General features: G+C 47.7%; 1 protein-coding gene across 1 annotated transcript in view; it reads left to right on the top strand.

The window, feature by feature from the left end:
- The first annotated feature begins 252 nt into the window (after positions 1-252).
- col28a1a (collagen, type XXVIII, alpha 1a) overlaps positions 253-21,696 on the top strand; it is a 36,773-nt gene continuing 15,329 nt past the window's right edge. The window contains exons 1-17 of the mRNA XM_055876913.1: positions 253-417; positions 1,398-1,544; positions 1,689-1,860; positions 8,696-8,822; positions 9,108-9,374; positions 9,604-9,624; positions 9,720-9,779; positions 10,876-10,929; positions 11,352-11,396; positions 11,494-11,520; positions 11,789-11,833; positions 12,120-12,164; positions 13,576-13,629; positions 13,740-13,808; positions 13,943-14,011; positions 21,234-21,302; positions 21,477-21,545. Coding sequence (XP_055732888.1) covers positions 1,424-1,544; positions 1,689-1,860; positions 8,696-8,822; positions 9,108-9,374; positions 9,604-9,624; positions 9,720-9,779; positions 10,876-10,929; positions 11,352-11,396; positions 11,494-11,520; positions 11,789-11,833; positions 12,120-12,164; positions 13,576-13,629; positions 13,740-13,808; positions 13,943-14,011; positions 21,234-21,302; positions 21,477-21,545 — 1,314 coding nt within the window. The 5' untranslated portion in view covers positions 253-417; positions 1,398-1,423. The remainder of the gene's footprint in view (positions 418-1,397; positions 1,545-1,688; positions 1,861-8,695; positions 8,823-9,107; positions 9,375-9,603; positions 9,625-9,719; positions 9,780-10,875; positions 10,930-11,351; positions 11,397-11,493; positions 11,521-11,788; positions 11,834-12,119; positions 12,165-13,575; positions 13,630-13,739; positions 13,809-13,942; positions 14,012-21,233; positions 21,303-21,476; positions 21,546-21,696) is intronic.

The following is a 21,696-nucleotide window of genomic DNA, read 5'->3' as shown; positions in this document are numbered from 1 at the left end:
AAATATTATAGACCAATAGTTGGCATGAATGATGACTGAGAAATCAAGGTTGTGGGACTGACCTCAATATTGTCAGTGAAAAAAACTGATTTACTATTGATGTTATCAATATGAAAAATGTGCAATAACCTAAACTCATTTTTTCCCATCAATCTGATAAGAATCAGCCCTGTAGCTTTCTACACTACTGGTAAAGGGAGGCATCCCCGTGCGATGATAGGCGCGCTTCATAAATATTCAGTGTTCCCAGCGCAGCCCCCTCGTGCAGGTTTGAATCGATTCGAGCGGGTTGATCACTGTTGCTCTCTCTTGCTTTAGGACTAAACCGGGGATAAAAAACTCGCCCACTGGATTATGTAATTGAGACCAAATGAGCGGACTATTACTGTGATTGATTGTATTTAAATGAGAATCAAGGTAAGGTTTAATTGAATTGAAACTATGTTATGTAACACATTCGTGTCAAGTGTAGGCTATTGAACACTTAGAGAGAATATTGTTGTAGAAAATCCAATGACAATCGCATTTGCTGCATATTGTATTCCAGATTGAAATGTTTATTTATATATATTTTTTTATAAATAGTAATGATGGTAAATAGTAAATAGTAATAATGATGATAATAATGATGAGTTTGGTGTTGTCTGCGCTTTTAAATCAATCAATCCGTTGATTTGATAGCATTAACTTGTTCTCCAAATAATTCTCAGCAATTATGCATTTATAATCACACATTTACAAGGAAATATTTGCAGCTAAATATTATGAATAAGGCTGGGACAAATTCCAATTCAAATAACTCGATAAAAATGAAATTCCTGAAATAAAAATATATTTTGTAACTAAATGGGAACATTTTCTGAAGAAAAAATTGTCTGACCATATCCTGAAAATTACTGCTGTAAAGACAAACAGTAACTGGCAATAACTTTGGTAAAATAAACAGATGATCTCACACAGAGAGCAGTGATTCTGGTTTCCTGGGTAGTCATTATGATGTTACAGCTGCAGCTATTCCCTCACTGGAGGCTTCATGTACAACATGTTCCCTTTGCTTGCAAACAAATTATGATATCACATTAGCCCAAATTGATCTGGCGTCATTTAAAGTTGTATAATGGTGTTGCCGCCCTCTAGTGTGTACAGAAGTCATAGCACTCTTCTGTGACGGTGTGTGTGTGTGTGTGTGTGTGTGTGTGTGTGTGTGTGTGTGTGTGTGTGTGTGTGTGTGTGTGTGTGTGTGTGTGTGTGTGTGTGTGTGTGTGTGTGTGTGTGTGTGTGTGTGTGCGCGCGCGCGTGCGTGCGTGTGTGTGTGTGTGCGTGTGTGTCTGTTTGTGTGTCTGTGTGTGTTCTGCATTAGGAGAAGTTGTCTCAAACTCATGTTTGGTTGGTTCTAGGCTGAGCTGCTGGACAAGAGATCAAGATGAGGAAGGTTGTGGAGCTGTTGCTCCTCGTGTTGCTACTAACACACACAGCCAGGGTTCAGGGCAGGAGGAGGAAGGGCCAGAGAGACGACAACCAGGTCCTCCAAAATGAAGGGAAAAGTAAGTGGGTTTCATTCATTTATTTATTAATTAATTAATTAATTAATTAATTAATTAATTAATTCATGTATTCATTCACTCACCTGCAATCCTCTCCACCCTGTCTCTCTTTCCATCCCTCTCTCTCTCCCCCCTCCCAAATAGTTCTGATCTGCCCGGTGGAGATCATGTTCATCCTGGACAGCTCAGAGAAGGCCAAGGCGCTGCTGTTTGAGAAGCAGAAAGACTTCGTCCTGCGTTTCAGCACGCGGCTCATGCAGATCCAGGCAGCAGGATGGAGACTGAGGTTGAGGCTGGCTGCACTGCAGTACAGCAGGTTGGTACTGTAGAGGTTAGAGGGATGAGGCTGGCTGCACTGCAGTACAGCAGGTTGGTACTGTAGAGGTTAGAGGGATGAGGCTGGCTGTGCTGCAGTACAGCAGGTTGGTACTGTAGAGGTTAGAGGGATGAGGCTGACTGTGCTGCAGTACAGCAGGTTGGTACTGTAGAGGTTAGAGGGATGAGACTGGCTGTGCTGCAGTACAGCAGGTTGGTACTGTAGAGGTTAGAGGGATGAGGCTGACTGCTGCAGTACAGCAGGTTGGTACTGTAGAGGTTAGAGGGATGAGGCTGACTGCGCTGCAGTACAGCAGGTTGGTACTGTAGAGGTTAGAGGGATGAGGCTGACTGCTGCAGTACAGCAGGTTGGTACTGTAGAGGTTAGAGGGATGAGGCTGACTGCTGCAGTAGAGCAGGTTGGTACTGTAGAGGTTAGAGGGATGAGACTGACTGTGCTGCAGTACAGCAGGTTGGTACTGTAGAGGTTAGAGGGATGAGGCTGACTGTGTTCCAGTACAGCAGGTTGGTACTGTAGAGGTTAGAGGGATGAGGCTGACTGTGCTGCAGTACAGCAGGTTGGTACTGTAGAGGTTAGAGGGATGAGGCTGACTGTGCTGCAGTACAGCAGGTTGGTACTGTAGAGGTTAGAGGGATGAGGCTGACTGTGTTCCAGTACAGCAGGTTGGTACTGTAGAGGTTAGAGGGATGAGGCTGACTGCTGCAGTACAGCAGGTTGGTACTGTAGAGGTTAGAGGGATGAGACTGGCTGTGCTGCAGTACAGCAGGTTGGTACTGTAGAGGTTAGAGGGATGAGGCTGACTGCTGCAGTACAGCAGGTTGGTACTGTAGAGGTTAGAGGGATGAGGCTGACTGCGCTGCAGTACAGCAGGTTGGTACTGTAGAGGTTAGAGGGATGAGGCTGACTGCTGCAGTACAGCAGGTTGGTACTGTAGAGGTTAGAGGGATGAGGCTGACTGCTGCAGTAGAGCAGGTTGGTACTGTAGAGGTTAGAGGGATGAGGCTGACTGCTGCAGTACAGCAGGTTGGTACTGTAGAGGTTAGAGGGATGAGGCTGACTGTGCTGCAGTACAGCAGGTTGGTACTGTGAAGGTTAGAGGGATGAGGCTGACTGTGCTGCAGTACAGCAGGTTGGTACTGTAGAGGTTAGAGGGATGAGGCTGACTGCTGCAGTACAGCAGGTTGGTACTGTAGAGGTTAGAGGGATGAGGCTGACTGTACTGCAGTACAGCAGGTTGGTACTGTAGAGGTTAGAGGGATGAGGTTGACTGCTGCAGTACAGCAGGTTGGTACTGTGAAGGTTAGAGGGATGAGGCTGACTGTGCTGCAGTACAGCAGGTTGGTACTGTAGAGGTTAGAGGGATGAGGCTGACTGCTGCAGTACAGCAGGTTGGTACTGTAGAGGTTAGAGGGATGAGGCTGACTGCTGCAGTACAGCAGGTTGGTACTGTAGAGGTTAGAGGGATGAGACTGGCATCGCTGCAGTACAGCAGGTTGGTACTGTAGAGGTTAGAGGGATGAGGCTGACTGCGCTGCAGTACAGCAGGTTGGTACTGTAGAGGTTAGAGGGATGAGACTGACTGCTGCAGTACAGCAGGTTGGTACTGTAGAGGTTAGAGGGATGAGGCTGACTGCTGCAGTACAGCAGGTTGGTACTGTAGAGGTTAGAGGGATGAGGCTGACTGCTGCAGTACAGCAGGTTGGTACTGTAGAGGTTAGAGGGATGAGACTGACTGTGCTGCAGTACAGCAGGTTGGTACTGTAGAGGTTAGAGGGATGAGGCTGACTGCTGCAGTACAGCAGGTTGGTACTGTAGAGGTTAGAGGGATGAGACTGACTGTGCTGCAGTACAGCAGGTTGGTACTGTAGAGGTTAGAGGGATGAGGCTGACTGCGCTGCAGTACAGCAGGTTGGTACTGTAGAGGTTAGAGGGATGAGACTGACTGTGCTGCAGTACAGCAGGTTGGTACTGTAGAGATTAGAGGGATGAGGCTGACTGTGCTGCAGTACAGCAGGTTGGTACTGTAGAGGTTAGAGGGATGAGGCTGACTGTGCTGCAGTACAGCAGGTTGGTACTGTAGAGGTTAGAGGGATGAGGCTGACTGTGCTGCAGTACAGCAGGTTGGTACTGTAGAGGTTAGAGGGATGAGGCTGACTGTGCTGCAGTACAGCAGGTTGGTACTGTAGAGGTTAGAGGGATGAGGCTGACTGCTGCAGTACAGCAGGTTGGTACTGTAGAGGTTAGAGGGATGAGGCTGACTGTGCTGCAGTACAGCAGGTTGGTACTGTAGAGGTTAGAGGGATGAGGCTGGCTGTGCTGCAGTACAGCAGGTTGGTACTGTAGAGGTTAGAGGGATGAGACTGGCATCGCTGCAGTACAGCAGGTTGGTACTGTAGAGGTTAGAGGGATGAGGCTGACTGTGCTGCAGTACAGCAGGTTGGTACTGTAGAGGTTAGAGGGATGAGGCTGGCTGCACTGCAGTACAGCAGGTTGGTACTGTAGAGGTTAGAGGGATGAGGCTGACTGTGCTGCAGTACAGCAGGTTGGTACTGTAGAGGTTAGAGGGATGAGGCTGACTGTGCTGCAGTACAGCAGGTTGGTACTGTAGAGGTTAGAGGGATGAGACTGGCATCGCTGCAGTACAGCAGGTTGGTACTGTAGAGGTTAGAGGGATGAGGCTGACTGCTGCAGTAGAGCAGGTTGGTACTGTAGAGGTTAGAGGGATGAGGCTGGCTGCACTGCAGTACAGCAGGTTGGTACTGTAGAGGTTAGAGGGATGAGGCTGACTGTGCTGCAGTACAGCAGGTTGGTACTGTAGAGGTTAGAGGGATGAGGCTGACTGTACTGCAGTACAGCAGGTTGGTACTGTAGAGGTTAGAGGGATGAGGCTGACTGCTGCAGTACAGCAGGTTGGTACTGTAGAGGTTAGAGGGATGAGGCTGACTGTGCTGCAGTACAGCAGGTTGGTACTGTAGAGGTTAGAGGGATGAGGCTGACTGTGCTGCAGTACAGCAGGTTGGTACTGTAGAGGTTAGAGGGATGAGGCTGACTGTACTGCAGTACAGCAGGTTGGTACTGTAGAGGTTAGAGGGATGAGGCTTACTGCTGCAGTACAGCAGGTTGGTACTGTAGAGGTTAGAGGGATGAGGCTTACTGCTGCAGTAGAGCAGGTTGGTACTGTAGAGGTTAGAGGGATGAGACTGACTGTGCTGCAGTACAGCAGGTTGGTACTGTAGAGGTTAGAGGGATGAGGCTGACTGTGCTGCAGTACAGCAGGTTGGTACTGTAGAGGTTAGAGGGATGAGGCTGACTGTGCTGCAGTACAGCAGGTTGGTACTGTAGAGGTTAGAGGGATGAGGCTGACTGTGCTGCAGTACAGCAGGTTGGTACTGTAGAGGTTAGAGGGATGAGGCTGACTGCTGCAGTACAGCAGGTTGGTACTGTAGAGGTTAGAGGGATGAGGCTGACTGCTGCAGTACAGCAGGTTGGTACTGTAGAGGTTAGAGGGATGAGGCTGACTGTGCTGCAGTACAGCAGGTTGGTACTGTAGAGGTTAGAGGGATGAGGCTGACTGCTGCAGTACAGCAGGTTGGTACTGTAGAGGTTAGAGGGATGAGGCTTACTGTGCTGCAGTACAGCAGGTTGGTACTGTAGAGGTTAGAGGGATGAGGCTGACTGCTGCAGTACAGCAGGTTGGTACTGTGGAGGTTAGAGGGATGAGGTTGACTGCTGCAGTACAGCAGGTTGGTACTGTAGAGGTTAGAGGGATGAGGTTGACTGCTGCAGTACAGCAGGTTTGTACTGTAGAGGTTAGAGGGATGAGGCTTACTGTGCTGCAGTACAGCAGGTTGGTACTGTAGAGGTTAGAGGGATGAGGCTGACTGCTGCAGTACAGCAGGTTGGTACTGTGGAGGTTAGAGGGATGAGGCTGACTGCTGCAGTACAGCAGGTTGGTACTGTAGAGGTTAGAGGGATGAGGCTGGCTGTGCTGCAGTACAGCAGGTTGGTACTGTAGAGGTTAGAGGGATGAGGCTGACTGCTGCAGTACAGCAGGTTGGTACTGTAGAGGTTAGAGGGATGAGACTGGCATCGCTGCAGTACAGCAGGTTGGTACTGTGAAGGTTAGAGGGATGAGGCTGACTGCTGCAGTACAGCAGGTTGGTACTGTAGAGGTTAGAGGGATGAGACTGGCATCGCTGCAGTACAGCAGGTTGGTACTGTGAAGGTTAGAGGGATGAGGCCGACTGTGCTGCAGTACAGCAGGTTGGTACTGTAGAGGTTAGAGGGATGAGGCTGACTGTGCTGCAGTACAGCAGGTTGGTACTGTAGAGGTTAGAGGGATGAGGCTGACTGTGTTCCAGTACAGCAGGTTGGTACTGTAGAGGTTAGAGGGATGAGGCTGACTGTGCTGCAGTACAGCAGGTTGGTACTGTAGAGGTTAGAGGGATGAGGCTGACTGTGTTCCAGTACAGCAGGTTGGTACTGTAGAGGTTAGAGGGATGAGGCTGACTGTGCTGCAGTACAGTAGGTTGGTACTGTAGAGGTTAGAGGGGTGAGGCTGACTGTGCTGCAGTACAGCAGGTTGGTGCTGTAGAGGTTAGAGGGATGAGGCTGACTGTGTTCCAGTACAGCAGGTTGGTACTGTAGAGGTTAGTGGGATGAGGCTGACTGTGTTCCAGTACAGCAGGTTGGTACTTTAGAGGTTAGAGGGATGAGGCTGACTGTGTTCCAGTACAGCAGGTTGGTACTGTAGAGGTTAGAGGGATGAGGCTGACTGTGCTGCAGTACAGCAGGTTGGTACTGTAGAGGTTAGAGGGATGAGGCTGACTGTGCTGCAGTACAGCAGGTTGGTACTGTAGAGGTTAGAGGGATGAGGCTGACTGTGTTCCAGTACAGCAGGTTGGTACTGTAGAGGTTAGAGGGATGAGGCTGACTGCTGCAGTACAGCAGGTTTGTACTGTAGAGGTTAGAGGGATGAGGCTTACTGTGCTGCAGTACAGCAGGTTGGTACTGTAGAGGTTAGAGGGATGAGGCTGACTGCTGCAGTACAGCAGGTTGGTACTGTAGAGGTTAGAGGGATGAGGCTGACTGTGCTGCAGTACAGCAGGTTGGTACTGTAGAGGTTAGAGGGATGAGGCTGACTGCTGCAGTACAGCAGGTTGGTACTGTAGAGGTTAGAGGGATGAGACTGGCATCGCTGCAGTACCGCAGGCTGGTACTGTAGAGGTTAGAGGGATGAGGCTGACTGCTGCAGTACAGCAGGTTGGTACTGTGAAGGTTAGAGGGATGAGGCTGACTGCTGCAGTACAGCAGGTTGGTACTGTGAAGGTTAGAGGGATGAGGCTGACTGCTGCAGTACAGCAGGTTGGTACTGTGAAGGTTAGAGGGATGAGGCTGACTGTGCTGCAGTACAGCAGGTTGGTACTGTAGAGGTTAGAGGGATGAGGCTGACTGTGCTGCAGTACAGCAGGTTGGTACTGTAGAGGTTAGAGGGATGAGCAACCAGAGAGGTTCTATCCCATGGCAGCTGGGATAAAAATCTGGGCGGGAGTGGGCTGGCAACCAGTTGTTTGCAGGTATTAGTATCCCACTGAAGATATCATCTTCTGCCCTCGAGCAAGGCACTTAACTCTAACTGCTCTCCTTCTAACATCTCTAGATTTAACTGCTCTCCTTCTAACATCTCTAGATTTAACTGCTCTCCATCTAACATCTCTAGATTTAACTGCTCTCCATCTAACATCTCTAGATTTAACTGTTCTCCATCTAACATCTCTAGATTTAACTGTTCTCCATCTAACATCTCTAGATTTAACTGCTCTCCATCTAACATCTCTAGATTTAACTGCTCTCCATCTAACGTCTCTAGATGTAACTGCTCTCCATCTAACATCTCTAGATTTAACTGCTCTCCATCTAACGTCTCTAGATTTAACTGTTCTCCATCTAACGTCTCTAGATTTAACTGTTCTCCATCTAATGTCTCTAGATTTAACTGCTCTCCATCTAACATCTCTAGATTTAACTGTTCTCCATCTAACGTCTCTAGATTTAACTGCTCTCCATCTAACATCTCTAGATTTAACTGCTCTCCATCTAACATCTCTAGGTTTAACTGTTCTCCATCTAACATCTCTAGATTTAACTGTTCTCCATCTAACGTCTCTAGATTTAACTGCTCTCCATCTAACATCTCTAGATTTAACTGCTCTCCATCTAACGTCTCTAGATTTAACTGTTCTCCATCTAACGTCTCTAGATTTAACTGTTCTCCATCTAACGTCTCTAGATTTAACTGCTCTCCATCTAACGTCTCTAGATTTAACTGTTCTCCATCTAACGTCTCTAGATTTAACTGCTCTCCATCTAACGTCTCTAGATGTAACTGCTCTCCATCTAACATCTCTAGATTTAACTGCTCTCCATCTAACGTCTCTAGATTTAACTGCTCTCCATCTAACGTCTCTAGATTTAACTGTTCTCCATCTAACGTCTCTAGATTTAACTGCTCTCCATCTAACGTCTCTAGATGTAACTGCTCTCCATCTAACATCTCTAGATTTAACTGCTCTCCATCTAACGTCTCTAGATTTAACTGCTCTCCATCTAACATCTCTAGATTTAACTGTTCTCCATCTAACGTCTCTAGATTTAACTGCTCTCCATCTAACGTCTCTAGATTTAACTGCTCTCCATCTAACGTCTCTAGATTTAACTGCTCTCCATCTAACATCTCTAGATTTAACTGTTCTCCATCTAACGTCTCTAGATTTAACTGCTCTCCATCTTCTTCTTCCTTTTCTTCTCCTCCTAGTTCTGTTTCTCTGGAGCACAACTTCCGGGACTGGCAGGATGTGGATGTGTTCCAGAGTAGAGTGGCATCCATGGCCTACATCGGACACGGAACCTACTCAGCCTACGCCATCACTAACGCTACACAGGTCTGCATATCATTATCTAGTAGCACTTTATTTGGATTGTCCCTTGCAGATGGTTGATGGATGTTAAACTAACCATCAACTAACCGTTCAACTAACTATCCACTAAACCTAACCCTAGTCCTAGCCCCAAGCCAATAGGGTTACAAATGAAAGTTTGTTGATAGTTGGATTATTCATAGAGGACTATTCAAAAAAAGTAAACCCAATTGAGAACAAATTGCACCACACCAAAAAACAAGTCTTAGACCCAATACCAAAGTACAATCAAATTATTATAACACCCAGATGTTTAGCCGTGAGACAGCGGCCAACAGCCTGAGGGTGATGTTGCTGATGACTGACGGCGTGGACCATCCCCGTAGCCCCAGTGCTGTGACCGCTGCATCCGAGGCCAAGAACCACAACATTCGTCTGTTCACCATCGGGCTGTCGGGTCTACCCAGGGATATGCCCACCAATGTCAGGCTACGTTCCATTGCCAGCGCCCCGCCACAGCAGCACGTCCTCAGCCTTACAGACAACCTGCTGGAGGATAAACTTTTCAGAGAACTGGTGAGTGGTGGTGGGAGTGAGCTGTCCTCAAGGATGCCAACATGTCTTGACATTGCCATACACTTCTAAATGTTTATGTTTTCCTTCACCCCCTAAATCTCAAATCAGTAGGGCTCTCGCAGTGAGTTACCTAACCAGGATTAAAATGGCTCAATTTAAACATGTACATTACTGAGCACCTAAGTGTGAGCTATCAAAATATAAAGCGCTGTTATTTCTTCTTTTTTAGAACGCGCTTGTCAACACAGGGGTAAGTATGTCTCTTTTTCTTGTAACCATCCATTTGGAATGTAAAGATGACTATCTCTGAGGTGTATACTCAAATGTTGCTTCTCTTGGTTCCAGTGCCCACAGCCGAAGTCCTGTCTGTGTGATAAAGGAGAAAGAGGTCCCCCTGGAAGCCCAGTGAGTCCACTTCTGTCTCATCGTCTAACCCATTCTTGTTTTTGCTCAAAAGCATCCTCTAGTAGTCAGTACATACCATACACTATAACTCTTCTTCAGTTTTGATTTTGTTGTTCTCTTCTGTCTTTTGTCAATTAAATTCAGGAAGTACACTGACGTTTTAATTCCAATTTTCATCATTGAAAAGCACTGACTGGTTTGATGAATTGACCTCATGTGTCCAGGTTGATGTGTCCAGGTTGACAGTGCATAGGATCAGTAATCCTCAGACAGGCCTGTGTTATTGCTGGCATGTTCACCAGTTGGACAACCATGGGCTGTAACCCCCCTACATATCCTTTTGTATGCAACCAGGGGCTTTTCCAGTCATAGCCCTCTTGTCCCTAACCCACCCTAAACTGCTCAACACCCCTGTAACACCCCTGAATACTCATAGCAGGTGCTCATAGCAGGGGCATCTGGCCTCTTTGTGAATAGGATGAGGTGTATCTGGCCTCTGTGTATAAAAGAGTGGTCCTGGGCATCACATCAAAGAGTAGGAAGTGTTTCCCACACTGCATGTGTAGCAGACCTGTACTGTGCGAGGGGTCAAAGGGTCATGGTGTAAAATAAAAGAATAGTGTAGTGGGACTTTGTGTGTTTTGACTAGCAGGCCTTTTGAAGAGAGGCTTTTTGGCTGGAAGCAGTGGTCAAGAATAGGAGATTAGATGTGGGCAAACACACAGGGAGGGGATGAGCATTAGGGTGTTAGGGAGTTGACTGAGGTTATAAGGTACAGAGGTCCCTGACACTATTGAGTTATTTGAGGCTATACGGCACAGAGGCCCCTGACACTATTGAGTTGACTGAGGTTGTATAGGCTACCACTTAAGGTTTGAGTCTGATAATACATAGAGAGGTCACAGGAAGAGCATAGACAGGGACATGCACCGAACGACCACGGTCACCTACTGTACGCACGAATCTACAAACACTATGGGGATGTTATGGGAACAACCAGGGATGAAAAAGGGCCCCAAAAAGTCACATTCTGTCCAACAATCTGTCCATTCTATCCTCTGATGAAATGATCTCTCCATTCCTTTGAAATCTGCAGGGGAAATCAGCCCAGCCTGGATCTGACGGTACTCCCGGTCCAAAAGGATTTCATGTAAGTTCTTCGTTTTGTCCTGAGATAATGTTTATTTGTAGTGACAGAAAGAATGCAGTGTTTTTATATATGTTGATGTTCGTTGGAATGTTTTTATATACGTTGATGTTTGTTGGAATGTTTTTAAATACGTTGATGTTCGTTGGTATGTTTTTATATACGTTGATGTTCGTTGGTATGTTTTTAAATACGTTGATGTTCGTTGGTATGTTTTTATATACGTTGATGTTCGTTGGTATGTTTTTATATACGTTGATGTTCGTTGGTATGTTTTTAAATACGTTGATGTTCGTTGGTATGTTTTTAAATACGTTGATGTTCGTTGGTATGTTTTTATATATGTTGATGTTCGTTGGAATGTTTTTAAATACGTTGATGGATATATGGATGCATTCACTGTCTGATCTCTGGTGTCACTGTAGGGGGAACCTGGTATCAACGGAAGGCCTGGGATGGAGGGTATCGAGGTACTGTAGCATAGATGACTAAAACAATCTATACAGGTATATTGTTGACTTATAACTTATGTATAGATTTTTATTGAGAACTCTCCTGTTGTTTTAGGGTCGGCCCGGCACTAGAGGGGAAAAGGTGAGAAACCAGTACTACTTGGTGACCGTAAATTAATTGTGCAAAGATAATTGACCCATGATGGATTAGATACTGAATCATAGTGAAACAGCTGGTCAAGATCCCCATGCTACCCTGACAACAAACAGTAGACTGTAGTGTTTGTTCTACACTACATGCTAGCTAGATAACATCAGTTTGAATCAGTACCCTGGTCCTCTGGCACACCACGGTTTAAAACGCTCAGCGCAGTCAAAATCCAATCTTCTCTGATTCAAATGTTTTCCAGGGGGAAAGAGGCGAGTGCGGCGTCCCCGGGATGAAGGGAGATCAAGTAGGTTTTTTATGAATGACTCTCTCCGCTCTCTCCATGTCTCTGCTCTGTTCATTGTAAATGGCTATCCACCCACTAACTGCTGCTCAGTGCATTCGGATGAATTGCTGACTAAGGATTAACTGCATTGTGAAGAGAGAGCTATATGCTAGACTCAACAGCTTGCAAGCTTGTAGCTGGGAGTGAGATTTGCACATGTCCTTTTAAAGTTCTTGTGACTTTTGGCTGCAACCTCAATAGGTTGTTATGTCCCTTTTCCCCGCCTGACTGTGACCTGTTCCCACAGGGGCCAGACGGACCTCCAGGCCCTCGGGGACCCAGAGGAGAGCAGGTGACTCAATATAATATAATACAACTTTATTGTCCATATGTTACAGCGAACAATATGGTCAATATGGTGGTGGCATGGTCATTTTGGAGACATGCAGATCAATGGTTTTTCCCAGAGGCCTCAGACAATGTTTGTTTGGTTGTCGATACAGACTTGGGGCCCTACAAAATAGATCAAAATAGATAGCCAAGTCCCAGGGATAAGTCAAAGTCATTATGTCTGTACTGCTTGTGAAACAAAAAGAAAACTCAACTTCATATCAATTCTTTCGAACACACTTTAGCACTGTAAGGGGAAAATATTATATTTGACTTATCCTGGAAACTAGAGGAGGCTGGTGGGATGAGCTACAGGAAGACGGCTAATTGTAATGCATTGAATGGAATCGATGGAACGGAGTCAAACGTGTTTTCCATATGTGTGATGTGTTTGACTCCGTTGCAATATTCCATTGCAGCCATTACCATGATCCCGTCCTCCTATAGCTCTCCCCACCAGCCTCCTCTGATGGAAACAGTAAAACAACTAGGTTTAATTGAATAAGGCCCTGAGTATCTTTAGAATCCAGTATATGTACTTGCATGTGTTCTAAATTAATGTCTTCGATTTACGTACTGAGAAGAAATCCCCATGGCTTTATACATTTGGAAGAATCCCACTCCTCACACAACACTCTGCCCATTCATACCTGTGTGTGAATGAGTGAGTGGTCAAATTGAACGATTCCTGTGTCTACACCCCTACATCCGACCCTCCACTGGAACCATCAGTATCTCATGGAGATGCACACTGAGTATGAAGCTCTTCTCCCAGTCTGCACTTATGGAATGTGAGTCCTGGCTTAGTCCTTATCCCGCCATAATGGAGCCTAACTAAAGCAGTCCCTCCAAGCCTGCAGTTTATTATCTCCCACCAGACTATTGTCCTGCAGGATTAGTGTTTCGGCACGTTATCCACCCCCTTTAATTCCTCCTTAAACGCTTTTCACGCCCCTCCTGCGTTAGCATGACAACAGCAGTCCATCACCTGAATACGGTGGTGGTTTTTAGATTTAAATTTTAGTCCTGGTTCTAGATCATGTTCCCATGAGGACTAGGGAGTCCCTATGCAAATAATTGTAGAATTAAGGAGGATGAGGCTAGTGGAAACATCATTTGATTGACCACATCCTGACCCTCCAAACTATACATGATCTGTTTGCCATACCATAACATTGACCAGATAATGTGAAACTAAAGCTTACTTTGGGATAACTCACACATCGCGGCTCACACGCATTTCCAATTACAAAATAAGTTAAGGGGGTGGGGGGGGTTCTATCCAGGAAAAACTCAAAGCCCTGTGAATTTAGTCTACTGCAGAGTATTTAAATTCAGGCATTGACCAAGGTGTTTTCTTGTCTCTGTTGCAGGGTCTTAGTGGAGGTCCTGGGGACCAGGGCCCTGAAGGACTTGTAGGACCCAAAGTAAGGATGACGTTAAACTTCCAATACCTCCAGAAATGTTCTAGATAAAAATACAGCTAAAATGTATTGAGGAAAATGGGGTAAGGTGAATGACGCCCCTCTCTTTCCAGGGTGACCGTGGACCTGGTGGAGTGACAGGACCTCCAGGGGATACTGGCATCGGCTTTCCTGGACCTAAAGTTAGTTTAGATATTCTTTATTTTTGGAGGCGTTACTTCTGTATATTTTCTGTCATGCAATGTCTCTAGTGATCTCTCTAGTAATCCCTCTAATGATCTTTCAGACTCTAATCCTAATTTCTTCTATATCCCAGGGCAATAAGGGAAACCAGGGAAGGCCTGGACCAACCGGTCCCATGGGTATGGGTGAACCAGGACTGCCGGTAAGTTCACAATATTCGTTATGGCTAGTGTTACGATCGTGTGGCGGATTGATGGACCAAAACGCAGCTTCAGGGAAATAAGCCATCTTTTATTTTATAACAACGAAAACTGATGATGATGGCAACACGAAAACAAACACTTTAACAAACTTACAAAATAACAAAACGACGTAGAACGAAACCTGAACATAAACTCACATCACTAAACGTAAACTCACGGACAGGAACGTTACATCAAAACACACGAACAGCCAAACAGCTCCGAAAGTGAATAACATCGACAACGACGAAGACATCACAGGAGACAATCACCCACAAACAAACAGTGAGAATGCCCTACCTAAATATGACTCTTAATTAGAGGCAAACACAAACCACCTGCCTCTAATCAAGAGCCATACCAGGCAAACCAAAACCAACATAGAAACAGATAACATAGAATGCCCACCCAACCTCACGTCCTGACCAACTAACACACAAAAACTAACATAAATAGGTCAGGAACGTGACAGTACCCCCCCCACAAGGTGCGAACTCCGGACGCACCAGCACAAAGTCTAGGGGAGGGTCTGGGTGGGCATCTAACCACGGTGGTGGCTCAGGCTCCGGGCGCGGTTCCCACCCCACCATAATCCATCCTAGCCTCCTCCCTCCAAGAATGTCCACCCTCTTTCTTCCCCCACAAAATCCTCTTAATAACATATCTAAGAATGACAACACCGGGACAGAGAGATAAACCAAGACAGAGGGATAGATAAGAATATAGAGGTAGAAAAAGATAGAGAGGGAGATCAGGATAGAGGGGCAACTCCGGACTGAAAGGCAGCTCCGGACAGAGAGACAGCTCTGGACTGATGGGCAGTTCTGGGTATCTAGCCTTTTCAGGCTGAAGGGCAGCTCATGGCTGACTGACGACTCTCGACGCTCATGGCAGGCTGACGGCTCTCGACGCTCATGGCAGGCTGACGGCTCTCGACGCTCATGGCAGGCTGACGGCTCTCGACGCTCATGGCAGGCTGACGGCTCTCGACGCTCATGGCAGGCTGACGGCTCTCGACGCTCATGGCGCTCTGACGGCTCTCGACGCTCATGGCGCTCTGATGGCTCTCGACGCTCATGGCGCTCTGACGGCTCTCGACGCTCATGGCGCTCTGACGGCTCTGGCTGCTCATGGCGCTCTGACGGCTCTGGCTGCTCATGGCGCTCTGACGGCTCTGGCTGCTCATGGCGCTCTGACGGCTCTGGCTGCTCATGGCTCGCTGGCGGCTCTGGCAGATCCTGTCTGGTTTGCGGCTCTGGCAGATCCTGTCTGGTTGGCGGCTCTGGCAGATCCTGTCTGGTTGGCGGCTCTGGCAGATCCTGTCTGGTTGGCGGCTCTGGCAGATCCTGTCTGGTTGGCGACTCTGGCAGATCCTGTCTGGTTGGCGGCTCTGGCAGATCCTGTCTGGCTGACGGCTCTAGCGGCTCCTGTCTGGCTGACGGCTCTAGCGGCTCCTGTCTGGCTGACGGCTCTGTAGGCTCATGGCAGACGGGCGGCTTTGCAGGCTCATGGCAGACGGGCGGCTTTGCAGGCTCCTGGCAGACGGATGGCTCAGATGGCGCTGGGGAGACGGATGGCTCAGATGGCGCTGGGGAGACGGATGGCTCAGATGGCGCTGGGGAGACGGATGGCTCAGATGGCGCTGGGGAGACGGATGGCTCAGATGGCGCTGGGGAGACGGATGGCTCAGATGGCGCTGGGGAGACGGATGGCTCTGGCCGGATACGGTACACTGTAGACCTGGTGCGTGGTGCCGGAACTGGAGGCACCGTGCTAATGACAAGCACCTTCCTACTAGTGCGGGGAGCAGGGACAGGGCACACTGTATTCTCAAAGCCTACTCTATCCCTGATGCGTGGTACCGGCACTGGTGACGCCGGGCTGAGGACAAGCACATCAGGATTAGTAGGGGGAGAAGATACAGTTTGTACAGGGCTCTGGAGACGCACTGGTAGCTTAGTGCGTGGTGCCGGAACTGGAGGCACCGGGCTAGATACACGCACTACAGGGAGAGTGCGTGGAGGAGGAACAGGGCTCAGGATACGCACTGGTAGCCTAGTGCGTAGTGTATACACTGTAGGTACTAGGCTGGGGCGGGGAGGTGGTGCCGGAAATACCGGACCGTGGAGGCGTACTGGCTCTCTTGAGCATTGAGCTTGCCCAACCTTACCTGGTTGAATACTCCCGGTTGCCCGACCAGTGCGGGGAGGTGGAATAACCCGCACCGGGCTATGTAGGCGAACCGGGGAAACCATGCGTAAGGCAGGTGCCATGTATGCCGGCCCGAGGAGACGCACTGGAGACCAGACGCGTTGAGCCGGCCTCATGACACCTGGCTCAATACTCAATCTAGCCCTACCAGTGCGGGGAGGTGGAATAACCCGCACTGGGCTATGCACTCGTACAGGAGACACCGTGCGCTCTACTGCGTAACACGGCGCCTGCCCGTACTCCCGCTCTCCACGGTAAGCCTGGGAAGTGGGCGCAGGTCTCCTACCTGCCCTTGGCCCACTACCTCCTAGCCCCCCCCCAAGAAATTTTTGGGAATTACTTACGGGCTTTTTTGGCTTCCGTGCCAGACCCGTTCCCTCATAGCTCCGGTTCCTCTCTCCGGTAGCCTCCGCTCTCCTCAGTGCCTCCAGCTGTTCCCATGGGAGGCGATCTCTACCAGCTAGGATCTCCTCCCATGTGTAGACACCTTTCCCATCCAATAAATCCTCCCATGTACATTGCTCCTTCTTCTGTCCCTTACTCCGTTTATTTCTCCCTGGCCGCTTGGTCTTAGCGTGGTGGGTGATTCTGTTACGGCTGTCGCTTTCCTCATCCTCGGATGAGGTGAGGAGAGAAGGATCTTCAGACCAAAATGCGGTTTGCGGGAAATATGCCAAACAGTCCCGTAAGTGAAAACACATCGACAACGACGAAGACATCACAGGAGACAATCACCCACAAACAAACAGTGAGAATGCCCTACCTAAATATGACTCTTAATTAGAGGCAAACGCAAACCACCTGCCTCTAATCAAGAGCCATACCAGGCAAACCAAAACCAACATAGAAACAGATAACATAGAATGCCCACCCAACCTCACGTCCTGACCAACTAACACACAAAAACTAACATAAATAGGTCAGGAACGTGACAGCTAGATACAGTTGAAATTGGAAGTTTACATACACCTTGGCCAAAGACATTTAAACTCAGTTTTTCACAATTCCCTGTCTTAGGTTAGTTAGGATCACCACTTTATTTTAAGAATGTGAAATGTCAGAATAATAGAATTATGTATTTTAGTTTTTATTCTTTCATCACATTCCCAGTATTAGTACTTGGTAGCATTGCCTTTAAATTGTTTAACTTGAGTCAGACATTTCAGGTAGCCTTCCACAAGCTTCCCATAATAGGTTGGGTGCATTTTGGCCCATTCCTCCTGACAGAGCTGGTGTAACTGAATCAGGTTTGAGGGCCTCCTTGCTCGCACACACTTTTTCAGTTCTGCCCACACATTTTCTATGGGATTGAGGTCAGGGCTTTGTGATGGCCACTCCAGTACCTTGACTTTGTTGTCCTTAAGCCATTTTGTCACAACTTTGGAAGTATGCTTGGGGTCATTGTTCATTTGGAAGACCCTTTTGCGACCAAGCTTTAACTTCCTGACTGATGTCTTTTTTTTTTCTTTAAATTTTTATCCCATTTTCTCCCCAATTTTCGTGGTATCCAATCGCTAGTAATTACTACCTTGTCTCATCGCTACAACTCCCGTACGGGCTCGGGAGAGACGAAGGTCAAAAGCCATGCGTCCTCCGAAGCACAACCCAACCAGCCGTACTGCTTCTTAACACAGCGCGCCTCCAACCCGGAAGCCAGCCGCACCAATGTGTCGGAGGAAACACCGTGTACCTGGCCCCCTTGGCTGGCGTGCACTGCGCCTGGCCCGCCACAGGAGTCACTGGAGCGCGATGAGACAAGGATATCCCTACCGGCCAAACCCTCCCTACCCCGGACGACGCTATGCCAATTGTGCGTTGCCCCACGGACCTCCCGGTCGCGGCCGGCTGCGACAGAGCCTGGGCGCGAACCCAGAGACTCTGTTGGCGCAGTTAGCACTGTGATGCAGTGCCCTAGACCACTGCTCCACCCGGGAGGCCCTCCTGACTGATGTCTTGATATGTTGCTTCAATATATCCACATAATTTTCCTTGCTAATAATGCCATCTTTTTGTAAAGTGCACCAGTTCCTCCTGTAGCAAAGCACCCCACAACATGATGCTGCCACCCCCGTGCTTCACGGTTGGGATGGTGTTCTTCAGCTTGCAAGCATCCCCCATTTTACTCCAAACATAACTATGATCATTATGGCCAAACAGTTCTATTTTTGTTCCATCAGACCGGAGGACATTTCTCCAAAAAGTACGATCTTTGTTCCCAGTTGCAAACCGTAGTCTGGCTTTTTTATGGCGGTTTTGGAGCAGTGGCTTCTTCCTTTGTGAGCGGCCTTTCAGGTTATGTCGATATAGGACTTGTTTTACTGTGGATATAGATACTTTTGTACCTGTTTCCTCCAGCATCTTCACAAGGTCCTTTGTTGTTGTTCTGGGATTGATTTGCACTTTTCGCACCAAAGTCCGTTCATCTTTAGGAGACAGAACGCGTCTCCTTCCTGAGAGGTATGACGGCTGCGTGGTCCCATGGTGTTTATACTTGCGTACTATTGTTCGTACAGATGAACGTGGTACCTTCAGGCGTTTGGAAATTGCACCCAAGGATGAACCAGACTTGTGGAGGTCTACAATTTTTAATTGGCTGATTTCTTTTGATTTTCCCATGATGTCAAGCAAAGAGGCACTGAGTTTGAAGGTAGGCCTTGAAATACATCCACAGGTACACCTCCAATTGACTCAAATTATGTCAATTAGCCTATCAGAAGCTTCTAAAGCCATGACATCCTTTTCTGGAATTTTCCAAGCTGTTTAAAGGCACAGTCAACTTAGTGTATGTAAACTTCTGACCCACTGGAATTGTGATACAGTGAATTACAATGGAAATAATCTGCCTGTAAACAATTGTTGGAAAGATTACTAGTGTCATGCACAAAGTAGATGTCCTAACTCGACTTGACAAAACTATAGTTTGTTAACAAGAAATTTGTGGAGTGGTTGAAAAACAAGTTTGAATGACTCCAACCTAAGTGTATGTAAACTTCGTACTTCAACTGTATGTAAGGGCCGACGCCGGACAAGAGAATCAGGTACGGGGAGTCAGACATTTATTAGGGAACAGACATAGAACAAGACAGGAACAGCGTCAGCACATGGGTAACACAGACATATGACAAACAATGCAGCAGCGGGGAACAGAGCTGGGGAACTGACCAATATATGGGAGGTAATAAGCAGGTGATTGAGTGAGTCCAGGTGACTCCAATATCGCTGAAGCACGTGACGAGGGAAGGCAGGTGTGCGTAAATGATGATGGCAGGAGTGCGTAATGCAGGGCAGCCTGGCACCCACGAGCGCCAGAGGGAAAGAGCGGGAGCAGGTGTGACAGAAACTCCCCTCTAGGGGGCGCCACCGGGCGTCCCACCTGGGCGAGCTGGTGGAGACATGAGCGCTGGGCAAACCGGCTGGGGGTAAACTCCCCGCGAACCGGCAGGGGTGTGGCAGCCTGGCAAACAGGCATAGAACACGACAGGAACAGCGTCAGAACACGGGTAACACGGACATATACCAATCAATCCCGAAGCAGGGAACAGAGCTTGGGAACAGACAGATATAGAGAAGGTAATGACACAAGTAATTGAGTCCACGTGAGTCCAATGATCGCTGATGCGCGCGACGGGGGGAAGGCAGGTGTGCGTACTGATGGTGGCTTGAGTGCATAATGCTGGGGATCCTGGTGCCCTCGAGCGCCAGGGGGAGGAAGAGCGGGAGCAGGCGTGACAAGATATCTTTCTTACGTCAACGCTTGCTTGACATAGCCCTCTACAACAAAGCTTTCTTAGTGTCCAACAAGCTCTCTCTACCCTTAACCTTGTTCTGAACACCTCCAAAACAAAGGTGATGTGGTTTGGTAAGAAGAATGCCCCTCTCCCCACAGGTGTTATTACAACCTCTGAGGGTTAGAGCTTGAGATAGTCACCTCATAAAATGATTTGGGAGTATGGCTAGACGGTGCACTGTCCTTCTCTCAGCACATATCAAAGCTGCAGGCTAAAGATAAATCTAGACTTGGTTTCCTCTATCGTAATCGCTCCTCTTTCATCCCAGCTGCCAAACTAACCCTGATTTAGATGACCATCCTACCCACGCTAGATTACAGAGACATAATTTAAAGATCGGCAGGTAAGGGTGCTCTCGAGCGGCTAGATGTTCTTTACCATTCGGCCTTCAGGTTTGCCACCAATGCTCCTTATAGGACACATCACTGTATTCTATACTCCTCTGTAAACTGGTCATCTCTGTATACCCGTCGCAAGACCCACTGGTTGATGCTTATTTATAAAACCCTCTTAGGCCTCATTCCCCCCTATCTGAGATATCTACTGCAGCCCTCATCCTCCACATACAACACCCGTTCTGCTATTCACATTCTGTTCAAGGTCCCCAAAGCACACACAGCCTTGGGTCACTCCTCTTTTCAGTTCACTGCAGCTAGCGACTGGAACGAGCTGCAATAAACACTCAAACTGGACAGTTTTATCTCAATTTCTTCATTCAAAGACTCAATCATGGACAGTCTTACTGACAGTTGTGGCTGCTTTGTGTGATGTATTGTTGTCTCTACCTTCTTGCCCTTTATGCTGTTGTCTGTGCCCAATAATGTTTGTACCATGTTTTGTGTTGCTACCATGTTGTGCTGCTACCATGCTGTGTTGTCGTGTGTTGCTGCCTTGCTATGTTGTTGTCTTAGGTCTCTCTTTATGTAGTGTTGTGTTGTCTCTCTTGTTGTGATGTGTTTTGTCCTTTTGGAGGCCTTTTGCCTTTTGGTAGGCCGTCATTGTAAATAAGAATTTGTTCTTAACTGACTTGCCTAGTTAAATAAAAATAAAAATAAAATTGTAGAATTACCCTGCATGCAGTGTGCCAGGATATCCACTAGGTTGAGACATATTGTTAATAATTGAGCTTTGCTCTTTGCTGACGGATTTAAGTCATTTTTATCCTCTTTATTATGTCTACTAGGGTCCAATTGGTCCTCCAGGGGTTCAGGGAACACAAGGGTTCCCAGGAGAGGGTCTACCAGGGCCTAAGGTGAGACACCATCACTAGCTGTTCATACCACTGAATAGTCTAGCTTGGATATGTTCTGTATGTGTAGGCTATAGTGTGCTGTACGTGAGATATGACATGTAGGAATCACATATCTTTATTTATTCAGTAAAGTGTGTACCTAGCTAATGGCTCAGGGTGTATTATGTGTTTCAGGGTGACAGGGGTTACGAGGGTCCTAAGGGCACCCGCGGCACCCCGGGTTCAGGGTTCAAAGGTGACAAGGTATGTTGGCCCTGAACCTAAACCATCAAAATTGTCTCTCTGATGCCAAGAGGGGGGCCTTTTAAATGTTAATTCCCAGGGACCGAGACTTGGTAAGTCCGGCCATGCACTGCAGAAGCACGTGTTCTGATATTATGACAGGGTCCCTGAT

Source organism: Salvelinus fontinalis, chromosome 22, assembly GCF_029448725.1.
Source record: "Salvelinus fontinalis isolate EN_2023a chromosome 22, ASM2944872v1, whole genome shotgun sequence".
NCBI classification, from domain to species: domain Eukaryota; kingdom Metazoa; phylum Chordata; class Actinopteri; order Salmoniformes; family Salmonidae; genus Salvelinus; species Salvelinus fontinalis.
The sequence above is the reverse complement of the archived record's forward strand: the minus strand, read 5'-3'. Positions and strand labels throughout refer to the sequence as shown.